A 26,936-nucleotide genomic window follows, 5' to 3' on the forward strand; every position below is an offset into this window, starting at 1 on the left:
TAAATTTGGGCCAAATCTTGTCCAGCCCATGATCTATTCGGTGACTCTATGCTCTAACTGTACTATATATGTAACCGGCGCTCCCATGACAACTGTACGTACTCAATGCCGATCCCTTTGCTTGCCCCTCTATCATCGTTACAGCCATCAAATCTTACATCTCATCTCCGCTGTACTCATCCTTGAAGATGGATTGCACAAGCTGCTTCTTGTTGATCTTACCCATGGCATTCCGCGGGATGCTGTCCACCAGCTTCATCACCTGGGGGATCTTGTAGCTGGCCAGCCTACCCCTCAGCGCACGCCGCATGTCCATCGGACTCCAGCGCTGGACGACATCCGTGTCGAGAACGATGACACAGCCGACCTTCTGGCCCCATTTCCCACTGGGCACCGACACCACCGCCGCCTCGGCAACCTCGGGCAGGGACAGCAGCTCCCGCTCGACCTCGAGCGCGCTGACCTTCTCGCCGCCCGTCTTGATGATGTCGGCTGACTTGCGGCCCTGGATGAAGTACAGCGGGCCCTTGGTCCACGGCTGGGCGTGCGCGGCGCCGGGGACGGGCCGCCGCACGGCCACGTCGCCCGTCTTGAACCACGCGCCCTGGCCGTCGGGGTCGGCGACGAACTCGGAGGCCGTGGCGGCCGGGTTGCGCCAGTACTCCTTGAAGATGGTGGGGCCGCGCAGCTGGATCTCGCCGGAACGCTCGCGACCTGTGGCCGGGTCGACCTCCTCGCCGGGGGCGATGACGGCGCCGGTGTCGACGTCGACGAGGCGGGCCTGGACCGAGGGCAGGGGCCAGCCGACGCTGGCGTCGACGCGGTCGGACGTGTCGAGGCCGCAGCTGAGGGCCATGCCGACCTCGGTCATGCCGTAGCGCTCGAGCAGGACGCTGCCGTGGCTGAGGGCGCGCCAGGCGGCTTTGACGGGCGTTGGCAGCGCGGCGGAGCCCGAGATGCTGAGGCGCATGTGCTCGGGGCTGACGGCGGTTGAGGCGGCGGCCTGAACGTCAGGTGAGAGGAGCTTGTAGGTGGAGAGGAGGCGGCTGTAGACGGTGGGGACGACGGTGAAGAAGGTGATCTTGTCCTTGGTGGTGGAGGTGGGGTTGGGGAGGAAGGGAGCGGCCAGGCGGGACCAGACGGCGTCAGCGTTGAAGGGGAAGAGGAATTCGATAGAGGAGCCGGCTAGGAGGGGGGTTAGGATGGCGTTGACGGTGCCGTGGATGTGGTGGAGGGGGAGGACGTGGAGGAGGTGGTCTGCCGGGGTGTACTCCCAGGCCTCGATGAGAGAGCGACATTGCGCCGTGAGGACGGCCTGTGGGAGGAGGACACCTTTCTGCGAGGGGTCAGCACGGAGTAGAAGAAGATGAGCTGCTAGGTCAAACATACCGGCCTGTTGGTTGTTCCCGATGTGTAGAGCATCATGCCCGCAGCGCCCGGACCGGCCTCGTCCCAGGTGATCTCTTCCTGTTTGCTGCCACCCATGTGCTTGGGCAGCTCCAGATGGGCCGGACGGGACTCGAGGTCCTGACCCATGACCTGCTGTGCCTTGAGGTCAAACTTGGCCGACGAGACGAGCAGTGACGCCTCAGACTGGTTGAGAATGTACTGCAGCTCTGGCGCTGGGAACGCCGGCGACAGGGGGACGGCGATGGAGCGCGAGGCCAGGACAGCCAGGAGGGTCACTTGAGACGGCATCAGCACAGGCGCTTCTCGCTGCCATCGGATGGAAGCTGGTAGCTGAGGTACTCACCAACGTAGTCGTAGCTGTTCTCGACTAGGAACGCAACCCTCTCCCCATCCATGTTGGCACCACCCCTGGCCTCACGCAGACGGTCCCTTGCGCGGCCGACATCGCCCAGTAGCTCGCCGTAGGTGAACCTGCGGCCCGAGGGCGCGTGGACGACGACGGTCGAGGCCGGATCATGGCGAGCGACAGCCTCAAGAATGGGCAACCGCGGGAGGGTCGTCATTGTCCTAAGGCGGCCACTGGGGCTGCTCAGGACCGAGGCGACACGGAGGAGCGCAGGAGAGGATGATGATGATGGGTGAGAGGCGGGCGTCGCCAGGCGGCGCAGGGACGGGGAGAGGAGGGAGCGCAAGTACATTAAGGAAAGAAAACAGTGTTGGGCTGCAGGGTGCAGGTGGGTGAATCGCGGGAGCCACGTGGGCGGAGGATGCTGATTTGCAGATAGGATTGGTTTGTTTGGTCGGAGGGTGGTAATGGATGGTGGTGGTGAACTGGTTGGTGGTTGAGCTTGGGGTGGATTTCGCGCCAGTGACGGAACTTCAAGGGATCAAGATCTGGACGCCGAGGTGGATCTCCTGCACCTCTCGGCAGGCACTCGGCAACATCCAAGATCGATAAAGCCGGCTCTGACCCCACCATCAATTGCATCTTAGTAGCCGATCTACGGATACAAGTGGCTCTATCATCTTGTCGTTGACTTGTATGCGTGCCGTTGGCTTCGTCGGCGAACCGTCTTGATTGTGACTGCAGTGCAGCGGATGATTTGTGAGGAATTGCCAACGCTCAGGCATGGATGATTTTGTTATGGAGCAATGGCATACATATATGGTGCGCTGGACCCCTCCTCCATCACAGCGTTGCATCACTCATATCCGTTGGGTTTATTCGATGTTCCAGTGTATAGTGCCGAGGCACTCAATGGCATCTTCACAGCCAACTACCATTCGTACTTCACAAATAAACCTCATTTTGAATCATGCCATCTCTCAACAGAAACGTTCGTTAGGCCCATTAAGCTTGACCTCATAGATAAGTTGACGAGAATGCTTCGCTACTATCAAGCACCTCTCACAATATGGGCAGTGACACAGGCCTCGCCGGCGGGATTTCGCCGCCCATCTCAGTCTCTTCAGGTGACGAAGACGTCTCTCAATAATGGTGTTAACCGCTAGAACGGTGCCGAAATATACGGCCAAGACCAAAGCTCGATGACCCTTCTCCAGGAGTTCTTTGCCAAAGTACCGTAAGGAGGCTGATAAGGTCACCATCATCATCAAGGAAGCTACAGTAGGAGGATGCGAAAGGCGACAACCCCCCCTCTCTGCCAAATTTATGCGCCAGTCGATTAATTAAACCTTCACCCAGGTTAATGAAGCAAATATGCTTAATATTTGTGGAATTGCTTGGAGGAATCCAGAACTCACTTTGCAGAGACGCTGACTCTGATGTAGAAGGACTACGTCGACACTAGTAAGATCAGCGGGATTGAACTAAGCGAATGCACCCCGAAGACCATCCATGAGACTATAAAGGACGTCAAGATTGCCCCCATAGAGGCAGAAATCAGCATAGTATGTCTTGACATTCTCAATAGTGGCGTTGTGGAGGTTGCTAGCTAGTACGGAATACCGATTCTCGCGCATTCCCCCATTGGGTGTAAGTGGTTCCCCCCCACATATAGGTTTGATACTATTACTACTTAGATATGGTACTCATGGCGCAACGTTATGGAGTTTCTGGCTGGTCGATTCAAGGACATCAAAGGTGTCGAGGAGAAGGGCCTCCTATCCACGTCCCCCAGTTCCACCAGCGGCCTTTCAGCACACAGAGGCCGATGTTTGAAATACAACACCCCCAACGGAGCACGCCATGATAAGATACCGATATAAGATTAGATAAAATACTACCTTGCCTGGATTGAAGCAGGAAATGTCACGAGATCACCCTTGGCTGCCGTCACAGCTGCCGTTTGCCGCCCATGTACGGAGTACCCCTCCCAGAATCAACCCCCTTTATTCTCATCTGACAACCATCTTTCCGCCCCGTGAGGCCCAAGGTGGGCGCAGAGGTTCACATCACACGCTAGAAGGACGGGGATCTGTGTCACCTGCATGCTACTCTATGTGCATGCACTCATGCAACCTGCACAGGAGGCGGCAGGGCCAGAAAGGCGGTAACGAGGATTCCGCCCCAACATCGTGGCGACACCTCATTTGGGCCCAGCAAAGGGCGGCGTCTGGCCTGATTGGCCGCGTGCCTGAGTCTCGCCCGTGCCGCTTTATGCGGTGCATCTTATTTCCTTTTGTCGATGCGCCGACGATTGCTCAGTAGGCTGGCTTGGAGGCACCAGTTCACAGCCATCCGGTGACCTATCCTATCCCAGACCGCCATTGCCTGCTATGGCTCACCAGCAAGAGCCTCGTTCTTATTCTCGCCGAGGAGGACAACCCATATACTTTTTTTTTTCTATTATTCATACTTTCTCCTCCTGCGGTCTATGCGTTTGTGAGTTTCTAAAATTGATCGGCGGGTACCCGTCCCGAGACAACTGGGCCCGTCCGGCCGGCGAGGGTCACCGAGAACACGGGTCAGGGTCGGGAGGAGCACGAGGAACGGGGGAATCAAAGCTTTGCCTAGCACTCCATACATGATATAGTGTACGGAGTAGAGAGAGGACCATTGTTGGAAGTAGCGCGCTGGCATGCGTGGAATGGTGTTTACTATTCGTATAATAGTAGAGACTACTGTAATCTGTACTGTGTATCAAACAACCTTGACCGCTCCCATCAGTGCCACAGGGTTGATGTGTTCAATGTTGCTTCCGCCCAACGCCGGACCAAGCGGGGCAGGCCGTACGAAGATCTCGGTGCTGGCCCCCATGAGATGGTGAGGGCATTCACAACAGGGTCCGATCCCCCAAAGCAGTGCTGCCTACATTGGTTCGTGCAGGTGAACTGCAGCACGAGGCTGCCATCTCATGAAACAGCGGTTCGACTCCTCCCGCCTGGCGTCGCGGTGAGGAGGGTGCGGAGGTGGGCGAGGTGCAGTGAGCAGCAAGCGCTGGAAGAGAAGAAAGGCCACAGGGCGTCCAGGTAGTCTAGGCAGCACCACCGCTAGGCCACATCGAGAATACAGCCGTCACCGCCACGCAGATGCCATGCAGCGCTGTGCCACTCGATTGGACAACGCTCGCCTCTGCTCGTCTCACCGACTTCACCGAACCACGGAAACGAGAAAAAAAGGTTCAACCGACCGACAGCTTTGTCTTCTTCCGCCTCTTTTTCCTTTTTCACCACTATTTCTTGCTCCTTCTCTTCCTTCAAGAAGCAAGTACGAAGTACCATTTCTTCGTCCTCTCCCGTCCCTTATTACCCCGCTTCAAACCTTCGTCTTTCCCTTTCACCCGCCCCTCCTCCTCTGGCAGTCGAGATTGTTGAAAAGTACGGCCTTGTCGTTGCGTGCGTGCGGTCGGCGCAGAGTGAAAGATATTCAGTCTCAGGAGAAAAGCCGACGAGGAATTGACCATCAACCGTCATCCATCAACCATCAACCATCAGCCGTTCAACCGTACAACCGCTCAAACCTCTCAACCATCACACCAACCCCATCCCGCCATGTTCCGCCGCTACGCCCTTGGTTTCTCGGCTGTGGGACGACAGCTCTCCACCATGAGTTCCAGCACGACGCCTCTCGAGGACGCCATCCGCGCAAAGGTCCGCCCTCTCTCATCAGCTTTTTTCCCCCAGTGAAAATCACTCGGGATCGCCGTCTGACATGCTTTTCTCTCTTTCCAGATCACCGCCGCACTTAACCCCCAGACCCTGGAGATCTACAATGACTCCCACCTGCACTCCCACCACAAGGCCATGCAGGGCAGCACGTCCAAGGAGACGCACTTCAGGTATGTTCCGCGGCTCTGAGATGGACTGTACCCTCCCGCGAGAAGGGAGGTTTGGCTTACATTTTGTTTCCCCCCCATCTAAAGACTCGTCATCACGTCCGACGCCTTCGCGTCCAAGATGCAGCCCGCGCGTCACAGGATGGTCTACGCCCTGCTGAGGGATGAGATGGCCGTCGAGGGCGGCATCCATGCCCTCCAGCTACGCACCCTGACGCCCGAGGAGGAGGAGCGCCAGAGGAAGAAGAAGGAGCAAGAGGAGGCCGCCAAGGCCAAGGCGGCTGCCGAATCGGCACCCACCTCAGAGTAATCGAGAACCAGCCGGAAGAAGAAGAAAAAAAAAGACTTACGGTTTAGATCGATGGTATATGTGCTTATGAGGGAGTATCACCTGTGTTGCTTCGCTGGAATATGCAAGCAGAGACCGGGACGAGGAGGATTAGAACAACTGCTCCCCAAGGAGCTATTTATTGGACCAGAAACAGGCTCAGATTGTTGGTCCCTCCCGCTATCTTAGACAGGTCGCCCACGCAACGGATAATGACAATTCCCCCCTTCAAAACTCCTTGCCTATGAGCTAGAAATGTGTAATATATAACACTCTGACAGGACAGGTTATCGAATACCGACAAAGGCTGAAAAATTTCATCCGCATGACACTGTGCGGTGCTTTCGAAGATTCCCATCAGACGCCGCCGCAGTTGCGCTAATTCCTTGTAACTATCACTTAGGCCCCATCGTTCGAGCACCACTCGATGGCCTTCTCATGTGTTCTCGAAGCTTCTCTTGTTCTTTAGCAGTCCGTGGCTTCCCTAGCCCCTTTAAGTACTTCAACTGAGATATTGGCTTGGAAACGCCTGGTGAAGACTTCGGGGTCGAGCCTGGGACTTTGGTAACCTGGACGCCCGAGTGCCGGGGAGTGCCCGCTGGAAGATCGACTGCCCGAGAAGCCAAACTACGCCTCGCGTGTCTCTCGCGACTCGGACGATTGCTTGGCGTTTTGACCTCCATGTTGTCGTTCGTATGGGTCGGGCCACTTTGGGGTGTCGGGCGGCTTGTAGCACGTGGCTTGAATGTCCGCGTCTGCCAAATCGAAACCTCTTGCTTTTGATCTGACAACGCTGTTATCCCGCCACTTTTATCGCTCGACCTAGACGTAGGTGGGTGTATGGTCGCCGTTTTTGGTGGGGTTATCTCATGGTCGTCGTTGTCCGCGGTGATATTTCTCTTGGCTTTCATTACCTCGTTGGGATATAGCTGCAGGATAAGGTCCAGGTTACCCTTCTGGACAACTCTTTCTTGGAACAAGGGCGGCTCCTCTCGGTCATTGTACCACTCGCTAGCAACCAATGGTCTGGGCGTATGCTGGACATAGCCTAGATATTCCGCAGAGAAAGCTCTGATAAAATCATCCCATAGGAAGTGATTCAGGCTTCTGTGCTTGGACATATACTTAAGACATATACAAGCTTTGACAAAGGACAACAATGTACCTGAGTACTTTGTCACATAGCTCGGATAGACCTGCGAAAATGTCTCGAATGGTGTGTGGGTCGGCTGGTCTGGACCCTCGTGTTCAACTGAAGCCAAGACCTGATTATTTTCATCATGTCTTATTTCAGGAGCTGAGTGCTGTTCCTGGAAGTTGGTATCTTCTAGAACCACGCCGTTGCAATCATCATTCTCGGGAGGTTCTTCTCCAACTTCCGTCGCCAAAGGGACAGCCTCCGCACTAGGAGACACATCCAAGCCTGGCGTATCAGATTGGCGGAGCGATGCAGCAACAACTGAACTTGACGCAGTGGTGTTGGAGCTATTGATCTCCTGATATGTTCTTGTTGAAGCCATCCGTTGGAAGGATGTCAAAACGTTTGCAGGCTGTGCTGTAGGACTGTCGTCACCCGAGTCACTGAATTCTATGGGCTTCATGCGCCTGGGCCGCGGTTGGACTTGTTCAACTTGTCGCGGTAAGCTCGGATCATGAATCACTGTTCCTGGAATCACGGTTTGGCTAGGTTGCGCACAGGTAGGCGTTTCCAAGACGGGAGGGTGCCAGGACTTAGGAGTCCTGATAGAAGACTCCGGAACAATAGTTCGGTGAGCCCAAGTCTGGCTTGGGAGCTGGGCTGCAGGCAGTTCTACCTCAAGATCTTCCTCTGGTCCACTGGAGGGAAAGTCGAAAGTTGGGGCAAGTCGTGTAAATGCTGCTGGTCTGGGTGGAGGGGCCATGTGCTCCTCTGCGGTATCGTGGCTTGGATGGGGTAGTTCTTTAGACTGACTGGATGGCAAAGCATTTTCTATTTCCTCCTCCTCCTTCTCCGAAGGTGACCAGGAGGTGAACCTCTCGGGAGAGGAAGCGAGCATAGAACTGTCTGCCCGCCGCTTTGGAGTAGACTGCCCAATAACATCGTGGCTACCATTGGGTCTTGGATTCTGAGTGGTGTTTGGGGAGCGGGAGCGTGATGGAGTCACTTCGGAGTCGCTGTGAGAGACTTGGCGGCTGCCTGTCCCGACGCCGTTGTGATTGTGGCTGATCTTGGTGGATTTAAAGGGATGGACATCCGAGGGTAGACGTGCCGTGTTGGCATCTCTCTTTTTGCTTTCCACATAGGCGTCTGTGACTGTAGATAGCACGTGGCTCGGGACATCGTCCAGGCTCGGACGGTGGCTCCAACCGCCTACCGCTCCAACGCCATGCCTATCCAACAATTTCTGCTGATCTTTGGGAATGCTGGTAGAGTTATGCCGCCCAAGCAGCTTTGTGACTTCGAATGACATGGCTGCAGAACAGACAAAACGTCATGAAATCCGCGTCCCTCCCCAGAATGGCGTCACATCAGACCGTGATTCACGAGTTCTGCCTGTCTGAAGTGCTGAGGCGTTCCAAGGGAGGCGATTTGGCGTGAGACAGTTGCCGAAGATGAAATAATCTCAGGCGAGAGGTGGTTGTTCAGAGCTGAGGACCTAGGGCGTGGTTCGGGTAGAATGATCGCTTGGAGTTGCTTTTGCCCTGCTTTGTTGAAGACGTGTTGAGGTGAAGACGCGGTCCGGGTCGCGCAAGGGACGACTTTTGGGTTGGCACTTGCCGCTATCATGGGTCGGACGTATGGACAAAAACAAAAGGTAATGGTCTCCACGTTATGAAGCTCCTACGGATCTGCACAGCTGGGGGTTGACAGCATTGGCAGATGACTCTCGTATGGACTCTCTATCATCCGACTAGTATCTCATTGTTTGTTTAATCATGTTTTGGTGCTCGGGAACCTAACGCTAGCATGCCACTTTGAGATATCTGTGTATCTGTGTGGGCTGTCTAGTTCAGAGCTACGAGGTATTTTTGTCATCCATGGTGGAGCAGCGTTGTCCAGGTACAGCTACTCTTGGCTCAATGAGCAAATGCCCTTGTACAAAGTACAGGTCCTTCCAACCAGTGCCCCACCTCATTCCCCGCGACGGCGTTAAACTCTCCAGGAACGATAGGCAACAGGGAAGGTCAGGCCTGGCGTCATTCTGCACCGGAAGCTGGAGCTTTCAGTTGAGACCACCCCATCTTGACGGGAACTCTGGAGGCAAAGAGGGAGCCAACCTTGGCTCTCATTCCATTCATTCGACTACCCACCCGAGCCATAAGTAGACCAGCTCCAGTACCATTTGTAATCCGCTATCACTCTAGGCTATGGTCGCGTTTTGTGTCTGACCCTGGACACCGCCTACCGCCGCCTACTACCGTATACCGACCTTCACGACGCGACCCGACATCAAATCTGACGAAGAACGTCAATAGCCCACCATTCTTGCTCCAAAGAACGACTTGGATCTCTGTATTCTATCGCAACCTTCCTTAACCCAGCATGTTATCGGGTTCCCCATGTTTCCGGCTTTGAGAAGCATCATCCCCATTCCCGCCGCGCCGTCGAACGACTGAGAAACGAAACGCCGACGCTGATGACTCCTACACTCTCCGCCACACTCCCACAAAGCTTTCGGAATGGCTAGCGGCTCATCCTCGAGGCAGCCGGCAGAGTCCCAGGCCTCGGGGTCCCTGGGTTCGCCCATCAGCTTTCGTACCCGCCGTGGGTCCGTTGCCTCTGCCAACTCTATGATCGAGAAGGAGCAGCTTGCTTTCGCGCTGGATAAGATACATACCGCCGCGAGTCGAGCTGACTCTCTAACAACCTTCAACGACTTTGCGCCCCCTCCCATACCGACCTCTGCGAGCGAAAACAAGGGCACTGCAGGCGACATAGTGCAGCAAGGCTTCAGTGGGCTCTACACCCGTTTTCGGGAAGCTGTGGGGGTTGGCAGCTCTGCGAAACGTGCACAAGATGGCGACGAAACGGAAGTCGATGGAGCGAGCCGTGCATCAAGGCACTCGGGATCGTCGTTGAACCGCACCGACACCAGCGCAAGCACGTCAACAATATCGCAGGTCCAGCCAGGTACCGCGATGGACATGCCATCCGGAGTTATGGCGGGGTCGGCGGATAGTCGATCCCAGCTGCCACAGTCATCTAAGCCGACAAGCATAAGTCTTATGACCGGACCCAAGTCCCAGGGCTCCAGCCGCCAGAGCCTGCCTACAAATGCTACGAGCTCTGTTGTCGCCGACCTTCCAGTCCTATCTAAAGATGAGGCAGGCCGTAGCAGGCTTAGCACACGGGATAGCGCTGAAGGGTCGGCACAACGAAGCTTAAGCAGAGTAGACCTCGAAGCCCGTCTCTACGATTCGAAAGAGGGCAAGCTACCGCCGAGATCCAACAGAGACGATGCTTCGAGTGTTGCTAGCATCGACACAACGAAGAGCGCATCTCAAAGCTCGGTTCCTCCACTCCCGCCGATACAAACGCGACACCTTCGAACGCCCTCCGGAGGGTCTCTCCTACTATCCCCAGACGATATCCGAAGACGGCCTGCGGCCATCGACCGACTCAGCCGACGATCTCAGTCGCCTGGGTCTCGAGGATCCTCTACCGACAGGGGGACCGCTGCTGCAAGTCCTATTAGCATATCTGCTCATAACTCTGTATACCATGAGTCGTTGGATCACGATCCTAATGTCCATGACACACGATCAGGCAAGATCCCTGGCACGACGATGGGCCATGAAGGGGCAACCGACCGTCTTACCCAGTTGGACAGGATGCGAAGACAGGTGTTGAACAAGGAGTCATGGATGAAGGATGACACTGTCAAAGAGTGCTTCTACTGCCAAACCCCGTTTTCCGCCTTTAGACGCAAGCATCACTGCCGTACATGCGGGTGCATTTTCGATTCTAAGTGCACGACCGTCATTTCAGGCGAGAAATTTGGGGTTCCAGGTTCGTTACGGGTGTGCAAACGGTGTCTCGACGTCATCAGCCGTCGCTTCGATGGTAGCGGATCAGAAGACTCGGGAGACGACCAGCAGGGATACCTGCCTAGACTCATGGGCTTTGGCAATTCCAAATCCCCCAGCGCACCCAGCCGGCCCAAGGCGAAGGAACAAGACATGATTGTTGGCTCAGAAGGTTCCGAGGATGCTCGCCCTCTCTCCACACCTATGATGGCTATACCAGCTACCCGACGGGTGCGACATTCGCATCGGTCCTCTGCTGTGCTCGAGATTGACGCGCCCCAACTCAGTCGGCCCGGGTCCTCTCGTTCTCTCAAGTCCCTCGCAGCAGGCAGACCACAGTCGTCGGCCGGGCACAAAAGACACCTTTCAAAGCATAGCAGTCTAGGTCGCTTCAAGGGTGCGCCGGAGAACCGTGCTCCCTTCCGTAAAGGCATTGAGGAAGAATCTTCCAAGAAGCCCAAATTCCCTGCTTTCCACGACGACAACATTATAGACCCCGAACTAGCCGACTATATGTCGGATGAATCCAGCGGTGATGAGCAGATGGGGTTGTTTTCTACCATGTCTGGCGCCGAGTTATCCTCGGAACCCTATGATAACGACAGATCGAACCTCCCGGGATCGCTCAATGCAGGAAAGAGAACTCGCCATAGGGCAGGCGAGAAAAGCATCAGTGGAATTAGCGGCAGGGGTGCTTTCGACGAGATGAATGGCCCCCCAAGTCTCATTAGCCACCGACGTCTCAACCGTCGGCGGAATTTGAGTATCAGCGGGAGTGGTCATTATCTCCCATCCCCTAGGCCAAAGTCCGCTGTCTATAAGGGACCCTCGGTCTCCTCCGAGATTCTCTTCTCCATGGACCATCAAGGACAAGTGGCACACCAACTTACGCGCAGTGACTCGTTCCAGCGCCCAAAGAAGCCCAAGGTCGAGCTGAACAAGTCCAGTTTGCGGCATGTGCACAGGCTCCTTCATCAATTGCTGGAAGATGCAGGTTCTCCAGACCCATCTCCATGGCAGAACGCTCTAGTCCCAATCTTGCTCCGAGCTACGGACGACGTTGATCCTGACCTATCACAAGGGGAGGACATGGACATCAGACACTACGTCAAGCTCAAGAGGATACCAGGAGGCAGGCCTGCCGACACTTCGTATATCTCGGGTGTCGTGTTCACCAAGAATCTAGCTCTAAAGAGCATGGCACGCAAGATTACAAACCCTCGGATCATCCTAGTCACTTTCCCGATCGAATACCAACGACACCAGCAGCATTTTATGAGCCTGCAGCCAGTCATTGAGCAAGAAAAAGAATACCTTCGGGTTGTTGTCCAAAGAATTACAAATCTACGACCAAATGTTCTACTAGCGGAGAAGGGGGTTTCGGGCGTTGCTCTGCAGTATCTCTCGGAGGCAAACATTTCCGTGGCTTACAATGTCAAGCATACAGTCATTGAAGCCGTGGCTCGGTGCGCCGAAACTGAGATCATCACCTCGCTTGATATGTTGGCTTTGCCCGTCAGAGTGGGCAAATGCTCATCATTCGAGGTTCGGACGTTCGTCAACAATAACTACCCCGGCCGGAAGAAGTCGTACATCTTTCTCTCCGGGTGCAGACCGAACCTAGGCTGTACAATATCTCTACGAGGAGCGGACCATAAGGTCCTTGGGAAAATCAAACAGATAGTGGAGTTCATGGTATACGTCGTCTACAACCTCAAGTTGGAGTCGAGCTTGCTAAGGGATGAGTCCATTGAACCACCGGAATCTGGAGAAACATCTCTCTCGAACTCGGTTCAGGCTATGAACGAAAGCTTCCGATCCGGCAGCACGGCCAGTGTCGTTGACAAGAATGGCCCCACTGTCATCCTCCATGAAGCTTCTGAAAGTGAACCTCCTTCTCAAGCTACGATGGACAGCTCAAATTTTGGCGGCGAGGAAGAGCAAGGCTCTCTAAAAGCATCTGACGAGCTGGGCCGAGCCAACACCGCGCCTCCCCCAGCACAGGAGATGGACGCAGGCAGTGACCAAAACAGCCAGGTTCCGGATGATGTCCCCATGCCTACATACTATAGCGACATGGTTGCCAAATACGAGACTAAAATCTTGTCCGCCTCACCTTACGTCAAATTCTCTCAGCCCTATCTTCTGATGAAGGCTCGAGAGCAAGAGAGGCGCCTGCTTTATCTACGGCGACTTCTGGAACACGATGCTATAGAGCTGAGAGAAGTCCAAGAACAGGAAAGGTTTGAGGCACAGAACCGAGAGGAGGATGAAGCAACCAAGCTGCAGGAAGGGGAGGAAGTGGAAGACGAGCATGAACTAGAGGGTCAAGAGATTGAAGACATCGAGGTCAAGGGCAAGGAGGAACAGGACACCAAAGTAAAAGGTGATCCTGAAACACCTGGAACCCATCGATTTCAACTGATCAAGCCCGAAATGGTTGAAAAGATTGACCAGAAAGCTCCAAAGCAAATGATGGAGATTCTCCATGCTGTCCACGACGCCGAGTACGACAAGGCACTATTCAACTACCAGACCCAGACACGACACTGGGAGACTTATATCCAGGGAAACTTGGACCTCTTCGACCCTTTTTCCCATCAGAATATCGTCGTACTCTACTCGGTCATTTGCACAGACACCAAAATTCCTTGCACTGAGCCGAGCCTGATCGCCTTTAACTTTTACGACGAGCAGCGATATGATCCCGACATGTATCCTGACTGTTCCTTGGGCCAGTACATTGAGGACCTGGTCTACAGCAAAAACGACATCTGCAACTCCAACGGGTGCGAGCGGAAGATGATAGAGCACCATCGGACGTACGTCCATGATCAGTCGCGGATCACCGTCGTTGTTGAACACCTCGCCAATGCTCCTTCACGGACGCCTGATCTAGGAGACGGAATTACGATGTGGACGTACTGCAAAATCTGTGACAAGGACTCGGAAGAGACGCCCATGTCCATGTCTACGTTCAAATATTCCTTTGGGAAGTATCTAGAACTGCTCTACTGGGGCCGGGGCTTACGGATGAAGGACTCGATTCAGTGTCCCCATGATCACCACAAGGATCACGTGCGCTACTTCAGCCTCGAAGACTCTCGTATACGGATTCACTGGGATCCCATCGACCTCCTGGAGATTGTGGTACCTCGGGCCAGAATCACATGGAAGGTGGCAAATGACCTGAGGCTGAAAAACGAAATCTTCACTAAGGTGGAGGAGCGATGGAACCGGTTTATGAGTTCTGTCAAAGCCCGTCTAAAAGGCATCAGGATCGACAGCGTTCTCCCCGAGAAGGCGGAATCGTGTAAGATTGAGCTGGAGCGGCTCACCAAGAAGGCGCAAGAAGATCAGCCTGCCATGATCCGCGAGCTGCAAAACATATATGTCAACTCCAAGTACTACGAGGTGGTACCGTTCAACAAAATCACGCGACAAATGTTTGAAGGCTCCAATGACTGGGATGCTGCATTTGCCAAATTTGAAGCCGACTTCCTGGGTGACAAGGACATGAGACAGTTGACCATGATGCAACTCAAGAAGATGTTTGCTGACAACGAGTCAAAGGAGTCGCTTGTGTCGAACGAGGGCTCGGGGTCTGTGGGCGATACCGATGAGCCTCCGTCTCAAACCTTTACGGAAGCGGATGAGAAATACACCCAGCCCACAGAATATACAGAAACTGCAAGTGCGGAGACAAGTTCGGTTTCTGCTGCCAGGACAAACGATGAGAAGCATACTACAAGTGAGGATATCAAGGTAGATATCCCAGCAGAAGGTGTCATTGAGAGAGTTGAGCCTCTCGACCTAGCAGGCTCCCCCGTGCCAGTTGGGCATCCCGAAGGAGTTTCCATCCCCATAAACTGCGAAGCCACCTCAAAGATTCCTTCACCCGCTCAACCAACCTCTCCGAGACCGACTGCGGCTGCCCGAGCCACCAGCGACCATCCACCACCAGTGCTGTCGTTGACCGAGAAGATCGACCAAAAGCGCCGAGAAAACACCACACAACCCGTTCAAGCTGGCGACACGGGCAGAACAACGCCAACACCCGACAGTCCCAAGCAGACTTCTGGTCGTAGGGCGGCGCGCAGATCAGGCAACGACCTCTCACCACCGCTCCTACGGGCTGCGTCTCAACCGGCGAGACCGTTTCCTAGGTCACAATCGTCTTCGGGAAAAGCCAACGCAATCAAGGAAGGAAAAGCTACTGTTCCAGAGCATATAGACCAACATATCCCTGAGGGCTCGGTCAAGGTAGATAAGAAGCTCTCTGAACGACTCGGCCTCAGTGCGTTGAAAAGTCGAACAAAGACTGGACAATCCAGCATACCCCGACTAGTCCATAAGAAACCTTCCAGGGTGTCAACACTTGCAAAGCATTTCGAGCAACTCAGTCGGGAGTTCGAGAAAGAACGTATCCGTGATCGCAAGCAACGTGCCGCAAGTTTGCGCCAGCCTCGCGCCATGCTACCAAGGACATCAACCAAGGCCATTGTAGAGGTATATGACGATGTGAACGAGGCTTTTGCAGAGCAGGCACAAGGAACCAAGCAAGGACCGGAGCGCGGGACCGAACTCAAACAGTCAGAGATGACCCCGACTCCGTCCGGCGAGGTAACCCCACAACCCGAGCAAGATCAGATCCACGTTGAAGACGCCAAGATCCCACAGCGCGAAAAGGAGATGCAGACAGGAGATACAGAACAGCCTGGAGACCAGTCGAGCCATGTGCAGACTAGCCAAGGTCCCTCTGATGACGATGGGGCCGCCAGTGATGCTGAGCCTGCGGTTCCAGAAGAGTTCCTACCAGGAATTAAAGAAATTGCCGACTCAATGGAGCCTAACGATGAAATTCCGCTCGAGCTACCAAAACATCAAAAGACGAGTCTGATGAAGTACCTCACCAACTTTTGGGCCGAGAGGTCAGCCAGCGGATGGCCGATGCTTGACTATCCAGTCACCGGGAACGACCATATCTTTGTTGATTCAGATATCATCGTCCGCGAGGACGAACCAAGCTCAGTTATAGCGCTCGCGCTCAATAGCGAAGATTACAAAGACAAGCTCGCCCAGATCAAGGCTCAGGCGCAGGCATCAGCGCGGGAAGGAATTGAAAGCTCTGCAGAGACGGACCTAGGATCTATCCCAGCGTCTGAAAACGGGGATATGTCGGATCAGTCTGAACTGGAGAAGAGCTTACTCAGATCCACCGGCACGCATCTAAAGTACTTATTCAAGGATGGCGCCTCGGTCATGACATGCAGAATTTTTTACGCGGAACAGTTCGACGCTCTTCGCAAGAAGTGCGGTGTTGCGGAGCGCATTGTTGAATCTCTGTCCCGTTGCCTCAAGTGGGATTCCAAGGGCGGAAAGACCAAGTCGGTCTTCTTGAAGACTCTAGATGATCGATTGGTGCTCAAGTCTCTGTCGCCAATCGAGAGTTCGGCATTTTTGCGCTTCGCACCTGGGTACTTCAGCATCATGGCCGAAGCACTCTTTCATGACCTCCCCTCTGTCATTGCCAAGATGGTAGGCTTCTTCCAGGTCCTGATCAAGAATCCTTTGACGGGGGTGGATGTCAGGCTGGACCTACTCGTGACAGAGAATCTCTTCTACGACCGATCACCAACAAGAATCTTTGATCTGAAAGGCTCGATGCGAAACCGCAAGATCCAATCCACCGGCGAGCAGAACGAGGTTCTGCTTGACGAGAACATGGTCGAGTACATTTACGAATCCCCGCTGTTTGCACGAGAGCACTCCAAGAAGCTTCTCAGAGCATCCGTTTGGAATGACACGCTGTTCCTAGCTCGGCAGAATGTCATGGACTACTCGCTGATGATTGCAGTCGACGAGGACCGCAAGGAACTTGTGGTCGGCATCATTGACTGCATCAGGACGTATACCTGGGACAAGAAACTAGAGAGTTGGATCAAGGACCGGGGGTTCGGGGGTGGCGGCCGAAATCGGCCCACAGTGACGAGTCCCAAGGAATACAAAAACCGTTTCCGCGAGGCCATGGCGAGGTATGTTCTGATATTCCTATCACCTAGGCATTTTGTGGGCGTCGCAACTAACATGGGCCAGGTACATTCTGCAGTCTCCGACGTGCTGGCATCTGTTCAACTATCCCCAGTACCCAAACTACTATTCACGGGCGAGGTTTGAGGAGCTCGAGCAGTAAACTCCCAGAGCTGTCTGTGGGCGTGTCCAAGGCCTGTTGGGTTATGTGGTGGCCCGTAGTTGGGGGGCATGAGAAATGGTGCCATTACGATAATGAGTCACGTAGCATCATGCAATGGTAGCAATTGTTATTTAAATGAAGATTATTCAAATCCGTGAGCTAGAATGGACAATTTTCCCTGTGATGCAAGCCTGTACGCTCAGCTTGTACTTAATTATTAAAGTATCAAGGTGCTGTACGGAGGCTGTATGAAGAGGTGGGGCTTCAACGTCACGACACAGATTCGCCCACTTGAACACCCGTCAACGTCGGATTATCGACGCCTCAATCTCAGCAGTCTGCCTCCGTCAACCCCGATGGCCTCCCAGACTGCCCATATCACGGCAGTCTCACCCAAATGTCCATCGATCTCAACTGGGAGACGCTGACGACTGGCCCCGATGGCGACGCCCTTGCCGAGCGCATCCGCTCATTCATCCACGACAAGTTCCAGACGGTACCGCTGCCGCGCTTCATCAAGTCCGTCAAGGTACACGGCTTCCACTTTGGCACAATCTCTCCACGCCTGGTCCTCAAGGACATAACCGACCCTCTCCCGGATTTCTACGAGGGCGACCTGGACGAGGATGAGGAGAGCAATGATGGAGCCGACGGACAGGCAACAGACGGTGGGGCTAGCGTCGCCGAGAGGAAAGGCGAGAGGAGGCCGCAGGGACTGAGGAGCGAGATGCTGAGGAGCGAGGCATCAGGCAATGATATGGGCAGTCCATTCCTCGGGACCTCCACCCCAGGGATCCTGGGTGGCCCCGGGCTCAACTACTTCCAGGGCCATCTCGGCACAGGCTCACACACGCCCCTGGCCGCCGTCGCGGGAGCCCACCTGGGCAACAACTGGAGGGGCCCAACGCCCGACCCAGAGCTCTTCACTCCGAGCCACAGCCGGAACCCGTCTCAGAGCAGCATCTCAGTCGAGAACTTTGACCCGCCACCCGATCCCGCGCTGCGCGAGAAGGGCAGCGTGTCGACCCTGGCACCCACGTCTGTAAACACGTCGCGCCCGCCGACGCGGGACGCGCACTTCGACTCGGCCATCGAGGAGGAGGAAGACGACCACGAAGACGAGGAGGGCCAGGCCGGTGCCCACGGCGAGCACCCGCCGCGCAGGGAGCCCCGGGTCGAGGACGTCCAGGCCGTCTTCCGGATCCAGTACGCGGGCGACATACGGCTCAACCTGACGGCCGAGATCCTGCTCGACTACCCGATGCCCAGCTTCGTGGGCATCCCGCTCAAGCTCAACATCACGGGCCTGACGTTTGACGGCGTCGGCGTGCTAGCCAACATCCGCAAGCGTGTGCACTTTTGCTTCCTGAGTCCAGAGGACGCCATGACGGCGGTGGGGCCGGATGAGGAGGAGGACGGCGACAAGGGCAGTGGGGAAAAGAAGGGCAGGTTTGGTGGGTTGCTGCAGGAGATCATGGTGGAGAGTGAGATTGGCGAGAGGGACGGGGGTAAGCAGAGCTTGAAGAACGTGGGCAAGGTGGAGCGTTTCGTGCTGGAGCAGGTGAGGAGGATATTCGAGGAGGAATTCGTATACCCCAGCTTCTGGACATTCCTGGTATAGGAAACGGAGCGGGATAAAAGAAGCATTGGGTATATTGTTTACCGGCATAGGAAAAAGGCGTCACGGTACATTCTAGCTATCAAAATCACCCCCCAGCAATCAACCCAAATTCGCCATCTATCATGTCAACGTCTGTCTAAACCCCTGGTACGCCTGCTGAATGTCCAGCTCCAACTCCCTCGCTTGCTGTTCGCTCAGCTCATCCGTGGCCTTCATCTGATTCAGAGTGATGAGCCACTGTACAATCTTGCCGCGGTTGTCAAAGTCCTTGTCCGTGACCCTATTGACAGACTGGATCACATCCGACAACAGGGGGTGCAGCTGATCCTTGGACAGCAGGCCGAGTTTGACGGCATCAAGGAATGTGATAAATTCTTGCGTCGCTTCGAGGATGAGCACGCCACTGGTGTTGTTGGCAGCAGCACTGGACGGGGCGGGGGCTGTGGCAGAGGAGGATGCGTTGACGGTGGTGGAGGGCATGCCGACTCGTATGCGTTCGGTGGCGCGCGGGACTTCGAGCTGCTCAGCGTCAGATAAAAAGCACGCATAGAAATAGTATTCGCCATATACATACATCCCACCGGGCCTTGAACTCCTCCAGTCCCTGAAATTCCTTGGCGATCGTCTCATCGGCCAGCAGCGCCTTGTATTGTCTCAAGGACCGCTCGCAAATCTCGGTGTACTCAGCCTCGGGCACCGCATCCTTGAGGAATGCCTTCTCGAGTTCGTCTAGGGTAACTATAATGCTGAACAGCTCCGCAAGGGATTCTTGGAGGTCGCGCTCGGCTCGCGTGTTGGTGAGCTTCACCTCCTGGAGGTGGGGGTGTTAGCGCGGGGAGCCATGGTGGTGAGAATTGGCTTTACCTCGTCGAGGTTGATAGTCGCGGATAGATGGGTGTTGGGTACATAGCTATGGGGGGTCGGCGCATAGCTCTGCTGACGAGGTATCATGGCGGCGAGTCGAGGTGAGGCATCGGGAGCTCAACCTCGAGATTGAGTGGCTGGTGACGGATCCCAATTGATGTTCTACAGCGATCGAGGCACATGGCGGCGGTTACGTACGGGCAGCGGCAGAATCCTCTCACCGCCTGCCGTTCCCGTGCCCCCACGTCGGTATCGATAAGCCTCGATTGGAAAAAAAATTTGGCGGCGTCAACTTCAGAGGCGCCGCCCAATTGACTTGTGCCTCGCAACCAGCACCGTCCTCAACTTTTCCATCCCGAATTGAGCGCCACCACCACCGGGTGGTCCATTGAAGTCGCCAAGATGGGTGCCGGAAAGAAGAACCTCAAAGCGACAAAGAAGTTCGAGAAGAAGCACCTCACGGGTGTCCTCGACAAGAGAAAGGCGGAGGCCAAGATCAAGCAGCGCCAGCAGATCAAGACCAAGAAGCTGGCACGGAAAGCCACAGATGCCGAGTTTCTCAAGGGTCCCCAAGCCGACAAGGATGGCGCAGCCAAAAAAATGATTGGGAAGGGGAGGAAGGTCAATGACATGAGCGTCGACGACTTCTTCCAGGGTGGTTTCGACGACATCATTGACACAAAGGCTGGCAAGGGTGGAAAGCTGGGCAAGCGGAAGCGCGACGGCCCCAAAGAAAAGGAAGACTCGAACGAGGGTAGCGAGGAAAGCGACTCGGGTTTCCCCGTAGACGACGGCCCCATGGCGAGCGGTAGCGACGATGACGCTTCAGACGACGCAGACGAGGAGGGAGGCATGAGCAAGAAGACCATGGATGACCTCGCCGAGAAGGACCCGGAATTCTACAAGTTCCTCAAGGAGAACGATCCTGAAGCATTGGACTTTGATGACAATGCCGACCTAGCAGAGGTAGACGAGCTGAGCCCCGGCGAGGAGTCGGAAGATGAGCAGCCGAAGAAGAAGCAGAAGAAGTCCAAGAAGGTCGAAGAAGAGCCCGCGCAGATCAACGAACTGACGCGGTCGATGGTGGCAACGTGGAGGAAATCAATCACCGAGAGGCAGTCTCTGCGAGCAGCGAGACAGGTTGTCCTGGCCTTCAGGGTCGCTGCGCATCTGAATGAGGACGACGAGGACGATCAGCAGCGGTGGACCATCAACAGTCCCGAGGTCTTCAACGATGTGCTGGTACTTGCGCTCAAGGAGATTCCAGTGGTTATGAACCACCATCTGCCCGCTAAGGAGTCATCATCAGGCAAGGTCTACGTCCAGACGGAGACGAGGAAGTTCAAGAACCTCTCGCTGCTCCTGAAGACCTACACCACGTCCATCATGCACCTCCTGAGCACCCTCTCCGACGACAATACGCTCAAGCTCACCCTCTCTGCCATCATGCCCATCCTCCCCTATCTGCTCTCCTTCAAGAAGCTCCTCAAGGCCCTCGCCAAGTCTGTCGTCAACTTCTGGGCCCAGCCCGCCAGCTCCGAGTCGACGCGCATAACAGCCTTCCTGGTCCTGCGCCGCCTCGTTGTCATCGGCGACAAGGGTATCCGCGAGATGATCCTCAAGGCGACGTACCAGGGCCTCATCCAGGGTTGCCGCGTCACCAACGCCAACACCATCCAGGGCATCAACCTGATGAAGAACTCGGCCGCCGAGCTCTGGGGCATTGACCCGGCCGTCGGGTACACCACCGCCTTCACCTTCATCCGCCAGCTGGCCATCCACCTGCGCAACAGCATTGTCAACAATAAGAACGACGCATTCCGCATCGTCTACAACTGGCAGTACACCCACTCCCTCGACTTCTGGTCCTGCGTCCTCGCCGAGCACTGCAGCCCCCTGAAGGAGGCCGAGGCTGGCAAGGAGAGCCTGCTGCGACCCCTCATCTACCCTCTCGTCCAGGTCACCCTGGGCGCCCTCCGTCTCATCCCCACGGCCATATACTTCCCCCTCCGCTTCCACCTCATCCGCTCCCTCCTCCGCACCTCCCGCGCCACGGGCACCTACATTCCCCTCGCCTCCCCTCTCCTCGAGGTCCTCAACTCGGCTGAGATGAGGAAGCCGCCGAAGGCCTCCACCCTCAAGGCCTTCGACTTCGCCCTCTCCTACAAGGCGCCCAAGTCCTACCTCCGCACTCGCGTTTACCAGGACGGCGTCGGCGACCAGGTTGTCGAGCTCCTCGGCGAGTACTTCCTCCTCTGGTCCACCTCCATCGCCTTCCCTGAGCTCGCCCTCCCCGTCATCATCCAGCTCAAGCGCTGGCTCAAGCAGGCCCGCTCCAAGACCCAGGGCAACCGCAACACCAAGCTGTCCTCCGCCCTCGTCCTACTCGTCCAGAAGCTCGAGGCCAACGCCAAGTTCATCGAGGAGCGCCGCGCAAAGGTCGACTTTGCCCCCAAGGACCGCACCCAGGTCGCCAACTTCCTCAAGGACTTTGACGTCGCCAAGACGCCCCTGGGCGCCTACGTCGTGGGGCAGCGCAAGGCCAGGGAGCAGAAGGCCAAGCTGCTCGACGATGCGCGCAAGGAAGATGAGCGGAAGCGGAAGGAGGAGGAGAGGGCAGCCAATGCAGGCGAGGATGAGGACGAAAGTGAGGATGAGGAAGATGAAGATGAGATGGATGTGGAAGGTGAGATTGCAGAGGACGATGAGGATGACGATGACGATGAGGACGAGTAGAGGTTGTTTCGGTCAATGGTTTAATCAGGATACCTTCGCAGGGGACAATCAAGGCGGCGCCAGTGTGATGTTCAAAATTCATGTTCATTCTAGCCCATCTAGGGCATCATTGTAGTAGCGATACTCCATACAAGACCCTACAAAAAGCAACTGGCAAAAAGGCAACTCAAACTCCAAAAAATGCAGCCCAAAACCAAAGCCAAAGCCATCCCGCATTTAATCCAACGAGCAAGTGCAAGTCGCCCCCCAACACCGGGATGCATGATCCAATTTTCCTCTTGTGCATACGCCAATTCCTATGTTACGCCGTCTTCGAGAAAGAGAGACACGTTTCAGAGGTCCGGGATACCATCCCAGGTCAGCTGTTCACTCGCACCGGTCACGTCCCTGACAGTCATGCCCGTGATGTTAAGAACTGTCATCTCAATCTCCTCCTCTGACATGGCCTGGCCAGCTGCTTTCTGTCCCTCAAGGACATCGTAGAGACTGTAGATCTGGTCGTTCTTTGCCTCAAGCGTCTTCAGCAGCGTGCGGATACCCTCGGCCATGGTGAGGCGCTCACGGCGGCCAAGTGCCTTGTCGCTGCTACTGTACTTAAATTGGAGGCGAGTCAGCTCTAGCTGCAGATGCTGGGCCTCGTCCTCAAGGCCCTTGATGACCATGGCAAGGGCATGGCCAGGGGAGTGCGCAGGACGCATCGTCGGGTCCTCGGTGGAGAGATCGCGATCAGTAACCGGCACCGGCCGAGGAACAACGACGCGCTTCTTGCCGCTCACAAGGTCGGCAGAAGACACAACTCCGCGGTGCGAGGTGATGCGGCTGCAGACAGTACAGTTCTGGCAATTGTGCTCGCACAATCCGTCCAATACGCGACGAGCATCATTGGAAAGAGCAGGGCACGCGTCCTTGTCTGTGGTCTTGTAGCTGTCCGTTGTCACATCGATGGCAGCAGCACCCTTGTATGAAGACCGCGACTGCGACCGGGGCCGCTGTGGCTTTTGGCTCGTTTGAGTGATCTCCGCTGTGATATCGACAACAGGAACATTCTTGTATGAAGATCGCGACTGCGATCGAGCACGCTGTGACCTTTGACTCGTTTGAGTCACGTTTTGTGACCTCGAGTTCCGCTGCTCTTGGGCCTTGCCCTCCTTCCTCGATCTCATAATCTCGTGGACAGGCACGGACATTTCCTGTGTTGTGTTGTCGCCAGAGAGGAACCCGGTGGTGTCTTCATTATCCGTAATTATGTCATTGGTTGGGAATGACATTCGCCTGGCGGCATTCTGCTGACCAGTGCGAGAAGTGGTTTGTCGCTTGCTCCCTCGGTTTGCTATATTGGATGAACTCTTGTTACCGTGGATGGAGGGGTCCGGGATCGAGAACGCAACCTTGGGGTTGGTGGAGATGCTGCTCTTGGAAGGTACCTTGCTACCACTCTTTGTCCGTCGGTGACCCAGTTGCTTCTTGCTGTGGCTAGTCATGTCATTCTTCGCAGACTTCTGTGTCAGCTCCTCCGTAACGTCCGCAATGGTCGATAGCCTGTTGCTCTGCATAGTGAAGTCTGGTAGTGCGGGCATATTCTGGGTCCCGGTGTTCTCCGCCGGCCCAGACTCGTTGGTGTTCATGGTGATATCTGGAATGAAGAATGCTGAAGTCATATTCTCCTCCGTCTCCTCATCCAGTCGGGCTGAGAAATCGTCCTTAGGAATCGGGCGGCAGTGATCCAGCTGTTGCTTCAGGAAGTTGACTTCGTCTTTCAGCTTGAGATTTTTATCACGCAAGTCGTTGATGCTACGCTCGAAGCCGGAGTTCTCGCGGCGAAGGATCTTGTTGTCGTTAAAATACTTCTCGTTGTGTCGAACAAGGCTCCTATTTTCGTCGCCAAGTGTCGACCTGTCCTCGCCGAGAGTCTCGACTTCTTCACGAAGGCTCGCCATTTGCCTATGCGCATCGTCGAGTTCTTGCTGGACTCCATCGAGATTCCGTCGGAGATCTTCGTTCTCGTCCATGAGGGTTTTGTTGTGAGATCGAAGGGATCTATTATCCGAGATCAGGGACTCCTGTTGCCGTCGAAGAGCCTTCGCCTCCTCTTGCAATTCATCGGTCTGCTGCTTCACCGTCTGGTTTTCACTGCGAAGCGACGCATTCTCGAGCTCGAGAGCGTCACGGCCATGTTTCAGTGAGACGATGTCGTGGTGCAGTGTATCATTGTCGTGGCGCATTCTCTCGCTAGACTCCAGCTGCTTGTGCGATGCCTCCAACTCCTTCTCCTTGGCGCTAAGCTTGCGAGTGAGCTTATTGATGTCGTCGCAAGCTTCCTGAAGCTTTCGCACAGCTCGGTCCTTCTCCTGTGTGAGCGAGTCATTCTCAATATCATTAATTCTGTTCCTGTGGGACGCTTGATCTAGTCGCGACTGTAGAGAGATGACTTCGGCTTCCAATCCTGTTAAAAGTCAGTGGTGAAGATTGTTGTCTCATTATTGTGACTCACGGTTCTTCTGTTCAATAAGCTGTTCATTGGTCCGGTCCGAGCTGCCTCGTATAACAGTTGACGACTTGTACTTGAGCTGACTCTCCAGGCTCTCGACTTGTTGCTGGAGCTGGGCTGCATAGTCTTGCACCTTGTCATAATGCTCTTGAAGAGAGATGATCTCCTCACGGATCATATCCATAGACACGAAAATCTTCTCCTCGTCTTCAGGGATTCCCACCCCATCAACTTCCGCATGAGTCGCCTGAGAGGACTTCTCCTGGCGACCATATTCCTTTCCCCTTTTCACAAGAAGGGGAACACCATTCTTCACGGCACCATTGAAGCGCAGAGTGCCAGTGACGAAGTCGCCCAGGTGGGAAATATCCGGCATGAAGAAAGACCGCACATGAGACGCGTTATGACCGTTGCTTCCCACAGATCCCGGCGAGGGAGGCACTGCAGTGAGGCTTGACTTTCCAGACGACAAATTGGGCGAAAAAGAGTCCCCAACGAAATCTTTGGGGCTCTTAGAGCTCCTGCGTAGCTCGTTGAGGGCATCTGTGAGTGACGACCGAGCCTTATCATGTGAAACGTAGGCTGACTGGCCGTGTGTCTGTGTCATCGCGAGAGGGCTGGGTTGGCGAGTGTGCGCGGAGAGACCCGGAACCGAGAGGCCTCGGCCAGGTGACTTGTGCAAGATGGACGCGTCTGAGTCGTTATCGACGCGTGGCTGCATCTCTGAACGCGTCCGGCCAGAGCCTTGCCAAGGATCTTGTGTCGAGTCGTCGGTGTGTTTAGCGGCCGCACCAGGAGGCCGGTTCTCCTTGGACTCGGGGCTCATAGGTCTCGTGTCGGTGTTGTCCTCAAAGATAGGGACGGAGCGGCTCTTAGGCATGCCGTAGAACTCGGGCCACTTGCGGTGGGCTGCCTCCAGGTTCACGGGCAGCTTTCTCGGGGCGGTGACACGAGCGATATCCTCGTTGAGCCTCCGAGTCGACTCACCGTCGGGATCTGAGAAGACGGAAGAGAGGGTCGGGCTGACGGTGCCGTGGGAGCCCGTAGACGATGGGGGGGAGTTGAAGGGGTTGTCGCGGTTGGCATTCATTTCTCTAAGAATGCGAGAACGATACCTATTAGCGGTGTCGGCCTCCATGGCTCTTGCCACGCGTTCTCGACGCGGTGATGGAGCTGCTGGAGGAGTTGATATTGAGGTGATGGATGTTTGGGGTGCCCGGGGGCAACAAAACGCGTAGTTGTCGAAGCACGGAAGTGTTTATAAGATGTAGTAGAGTGTCAATGGAAAGAGCGGAGCGGAAAGACGCGCCTTGGTCGGTGTTGTGCTCTGTCGAAGTGGGAGGCGGTGGACGTGGAAGTGTGGGCGGCGGAATAAGAGTCGCGGAAAGTGCTTCGAAGATGCAGGGATCTGTTTTGGGGTGAAAGTAAACAAACCGCAGGAAGCGCCACAAATTATAGACACCAGAGTCTGGAGCGCCATTTTAACGCCACAGATGGATTCAAGAGCCCCAACTTGGAAGGAACGGACCCGCTGGCAACCCGCGGCCCGGCACCTCCCCAAAAATCTCCAATGCCCCCGCATCACCACTGGACAACAGCCAATTCTTTTCGAAGCTGGATTCTTTGGCAGTTTCATGGCTATCTCATATACATATCGCCAATAAGGGCACCCCATCAAGCTTAATCTTAGACTTACTCCCGGCGGCAATTATCCGTAAGAGTACACGTACTCCGTATACTACCTGGAAATGCGCGGTCCCCGTACCCACAACGTACTGGTGCGAACATCTAAGCATCTGCTACGGATACGGAGGTACGTATCCGTGGCACAAACCTAATCATCACCCCAGAGATGGCAGTGTCTATGTTCCAAGGGTATTCTCGGTTTGGCACGCCCGTCTGACTGCATTCCGTGCGAGCCTATATAGCGCAGAGGCACCATTACCTTGAGATAAAGTATAAATCCCAGAGCGTGTCGAGGATAGTACCTGCTAATAGTAGTCACTGTGTGGGGCTTAAGTCGCACATCTTCAGACAGATGATCTGGTGAT

General features: G+C 55.2%; 7 protein-coding genes across 7 annotated transcripts; 4 read left to right on the forward strand and 3 right to left on the reverse strand.

Moving 5' to 3' along the window:
• Window positions 1-154: 154 nt before the first annotated feature.
• On the reverse strand, window positions 155-2,108 carry ACO1O0_004011 (acyl-CoA synthetase; the record flags this gene model as incomplete). The annotated part of the gene is made up of 3 exons (XM_083193454.1): window positions 155-1,336; window positions 1,390-1,685; window positions 1,754-2,108. The coding sequence occupies 3 exons, from the start codon at window positions 2,106-2,108 to the stop codon at window positions 155-157; spliced, it is 1,833 nt and encodes a 610-aa protein (XP_083050402.1).
• Window positions 2,109-5,364: 3,256 nt separating this feature from the next.
• On the forward strand, window positions 5,365-5,958 carry uvi31 (bola protein; the record flags this gene model as incomplete). Its single annotated transcript, XM_083193455.1, has 3 exons — window positions 5,365-5,463; window positions 5,545-5,651; window positions 5,736-5,958. 3 exons carry the CDS (start codon window positions 5,365-5,367, stop codon window positions 5,956-5,958), a joined length of 429 nt encoding a protein of 142 aa, XP_083050403.1.
• Window positions 5,959-9,636: 3,678 nt separating this feature from the next.
• On the forward strand, window positions 9,637-17,176 carry MDM12_1 (1-phosphatidylinositol-3-phosphate 5-kinase; the record flags this gene model as incomplete). Its single annotated transcript, XM_083193456.1, has 2 exons — window positions 9,637-17,018; window positions 17,080-17,176. The coding sequence occupies 2 exons, from the start codon at window positions 9,637-9,639 to the stop codon at window positions 17,174-17,176; spliced, it is 7,479 nt and encodes a 2,492-aa protein (XP_083050404.1).
• A 397-nt stretch (window positions 17,177-17,573) lies between these two features.
• On the forward strand, window positions 17,574-18,797 carry MDM12_2 (ERMES complex subunit MDM12; the record flags this gene model as incomplete). Its single annotated transcript, XM_083193457.1, has 1 exon — window positions 17,574-18,797. One exon carries the CDS (start codon window positions 17,574-17,576, stop codon window positions 18,795-18,797), a length of 1,224 nt encoding a protein of 407 aa, XP_083050405.1.
• A 120-nt stretch (window positions 18,798-18,917) lies between these two features.
• On the reverse strand, window positions 18,918-19,748 carry VPS28 (ESCRT-I subunit protein VPS28; the record flags this gene model as incomplete). Its single annotated transcript, XM_083193458.1, has 3 exons — window positions 18,918-19,316; window positions 19,372-19,608; window positions 19,662-19,748. The coding sequence occupies 3 exons, from the start codon at window positions 19,746-19,748 to the stop codon at window positions 18,918-18,920; spliced, it is 723 nt and encodes a 240-aa protein (XP_083050406.1).
• A 315-nt stretch (window positions 19,749-20,063) lies between these two features.
• NOC2 (mRNA-binding ribosome synthesis protein NOC2) lies at window positions 20,064-22,397 on the forward strand (the record flags this gene model as incomplete). The annotated part of the gene is made up of 1 exon (XM_083193459.1): window positions 20,064-22,397. One exon carries the CDS (start codon window positions 20,064-20,066, stop codon window positions 22,395-22,397), a length of 2,334 nt encoding a protein of 777 aa, XP_083050407.1.
• A 332-nt stretch (window positions 22,398-22,729) lies between these two features.
• On the reverse strand, window positions 22,730-26,023 carry ACO1O0_004017 (uncharacterized protein; the record flags this gene model as incomplete). The annotated part of the gene is made up of 2 exons (XM_083193460.1): window positions 22,730-24,840; window positions 24,889-26,023. 2 exons carry the CDS (start codon window positions 26,021-26,023, stop codon window positions 22,730-22,732), a joined length of 3,246 nt encoding a protein of 1,081 aa, XP_083050408.1.
• Between the last annotated feature and the right edge of the window lie 913 nt (window positions 26,024-26,936).

This window comes from Amphichorda felina (assembly GCF_050947745.1).
Source record: "Amphichorda felina strain 45539 chromosome Unknown scaffold_4, whole genome shotgun sequence".
NCBI lineage: Eukaryota > Fungi > Ascomycota > Sordariomycetes > Hypocreales > Bionectriaceae > Amphichorda > Amphichorda felina.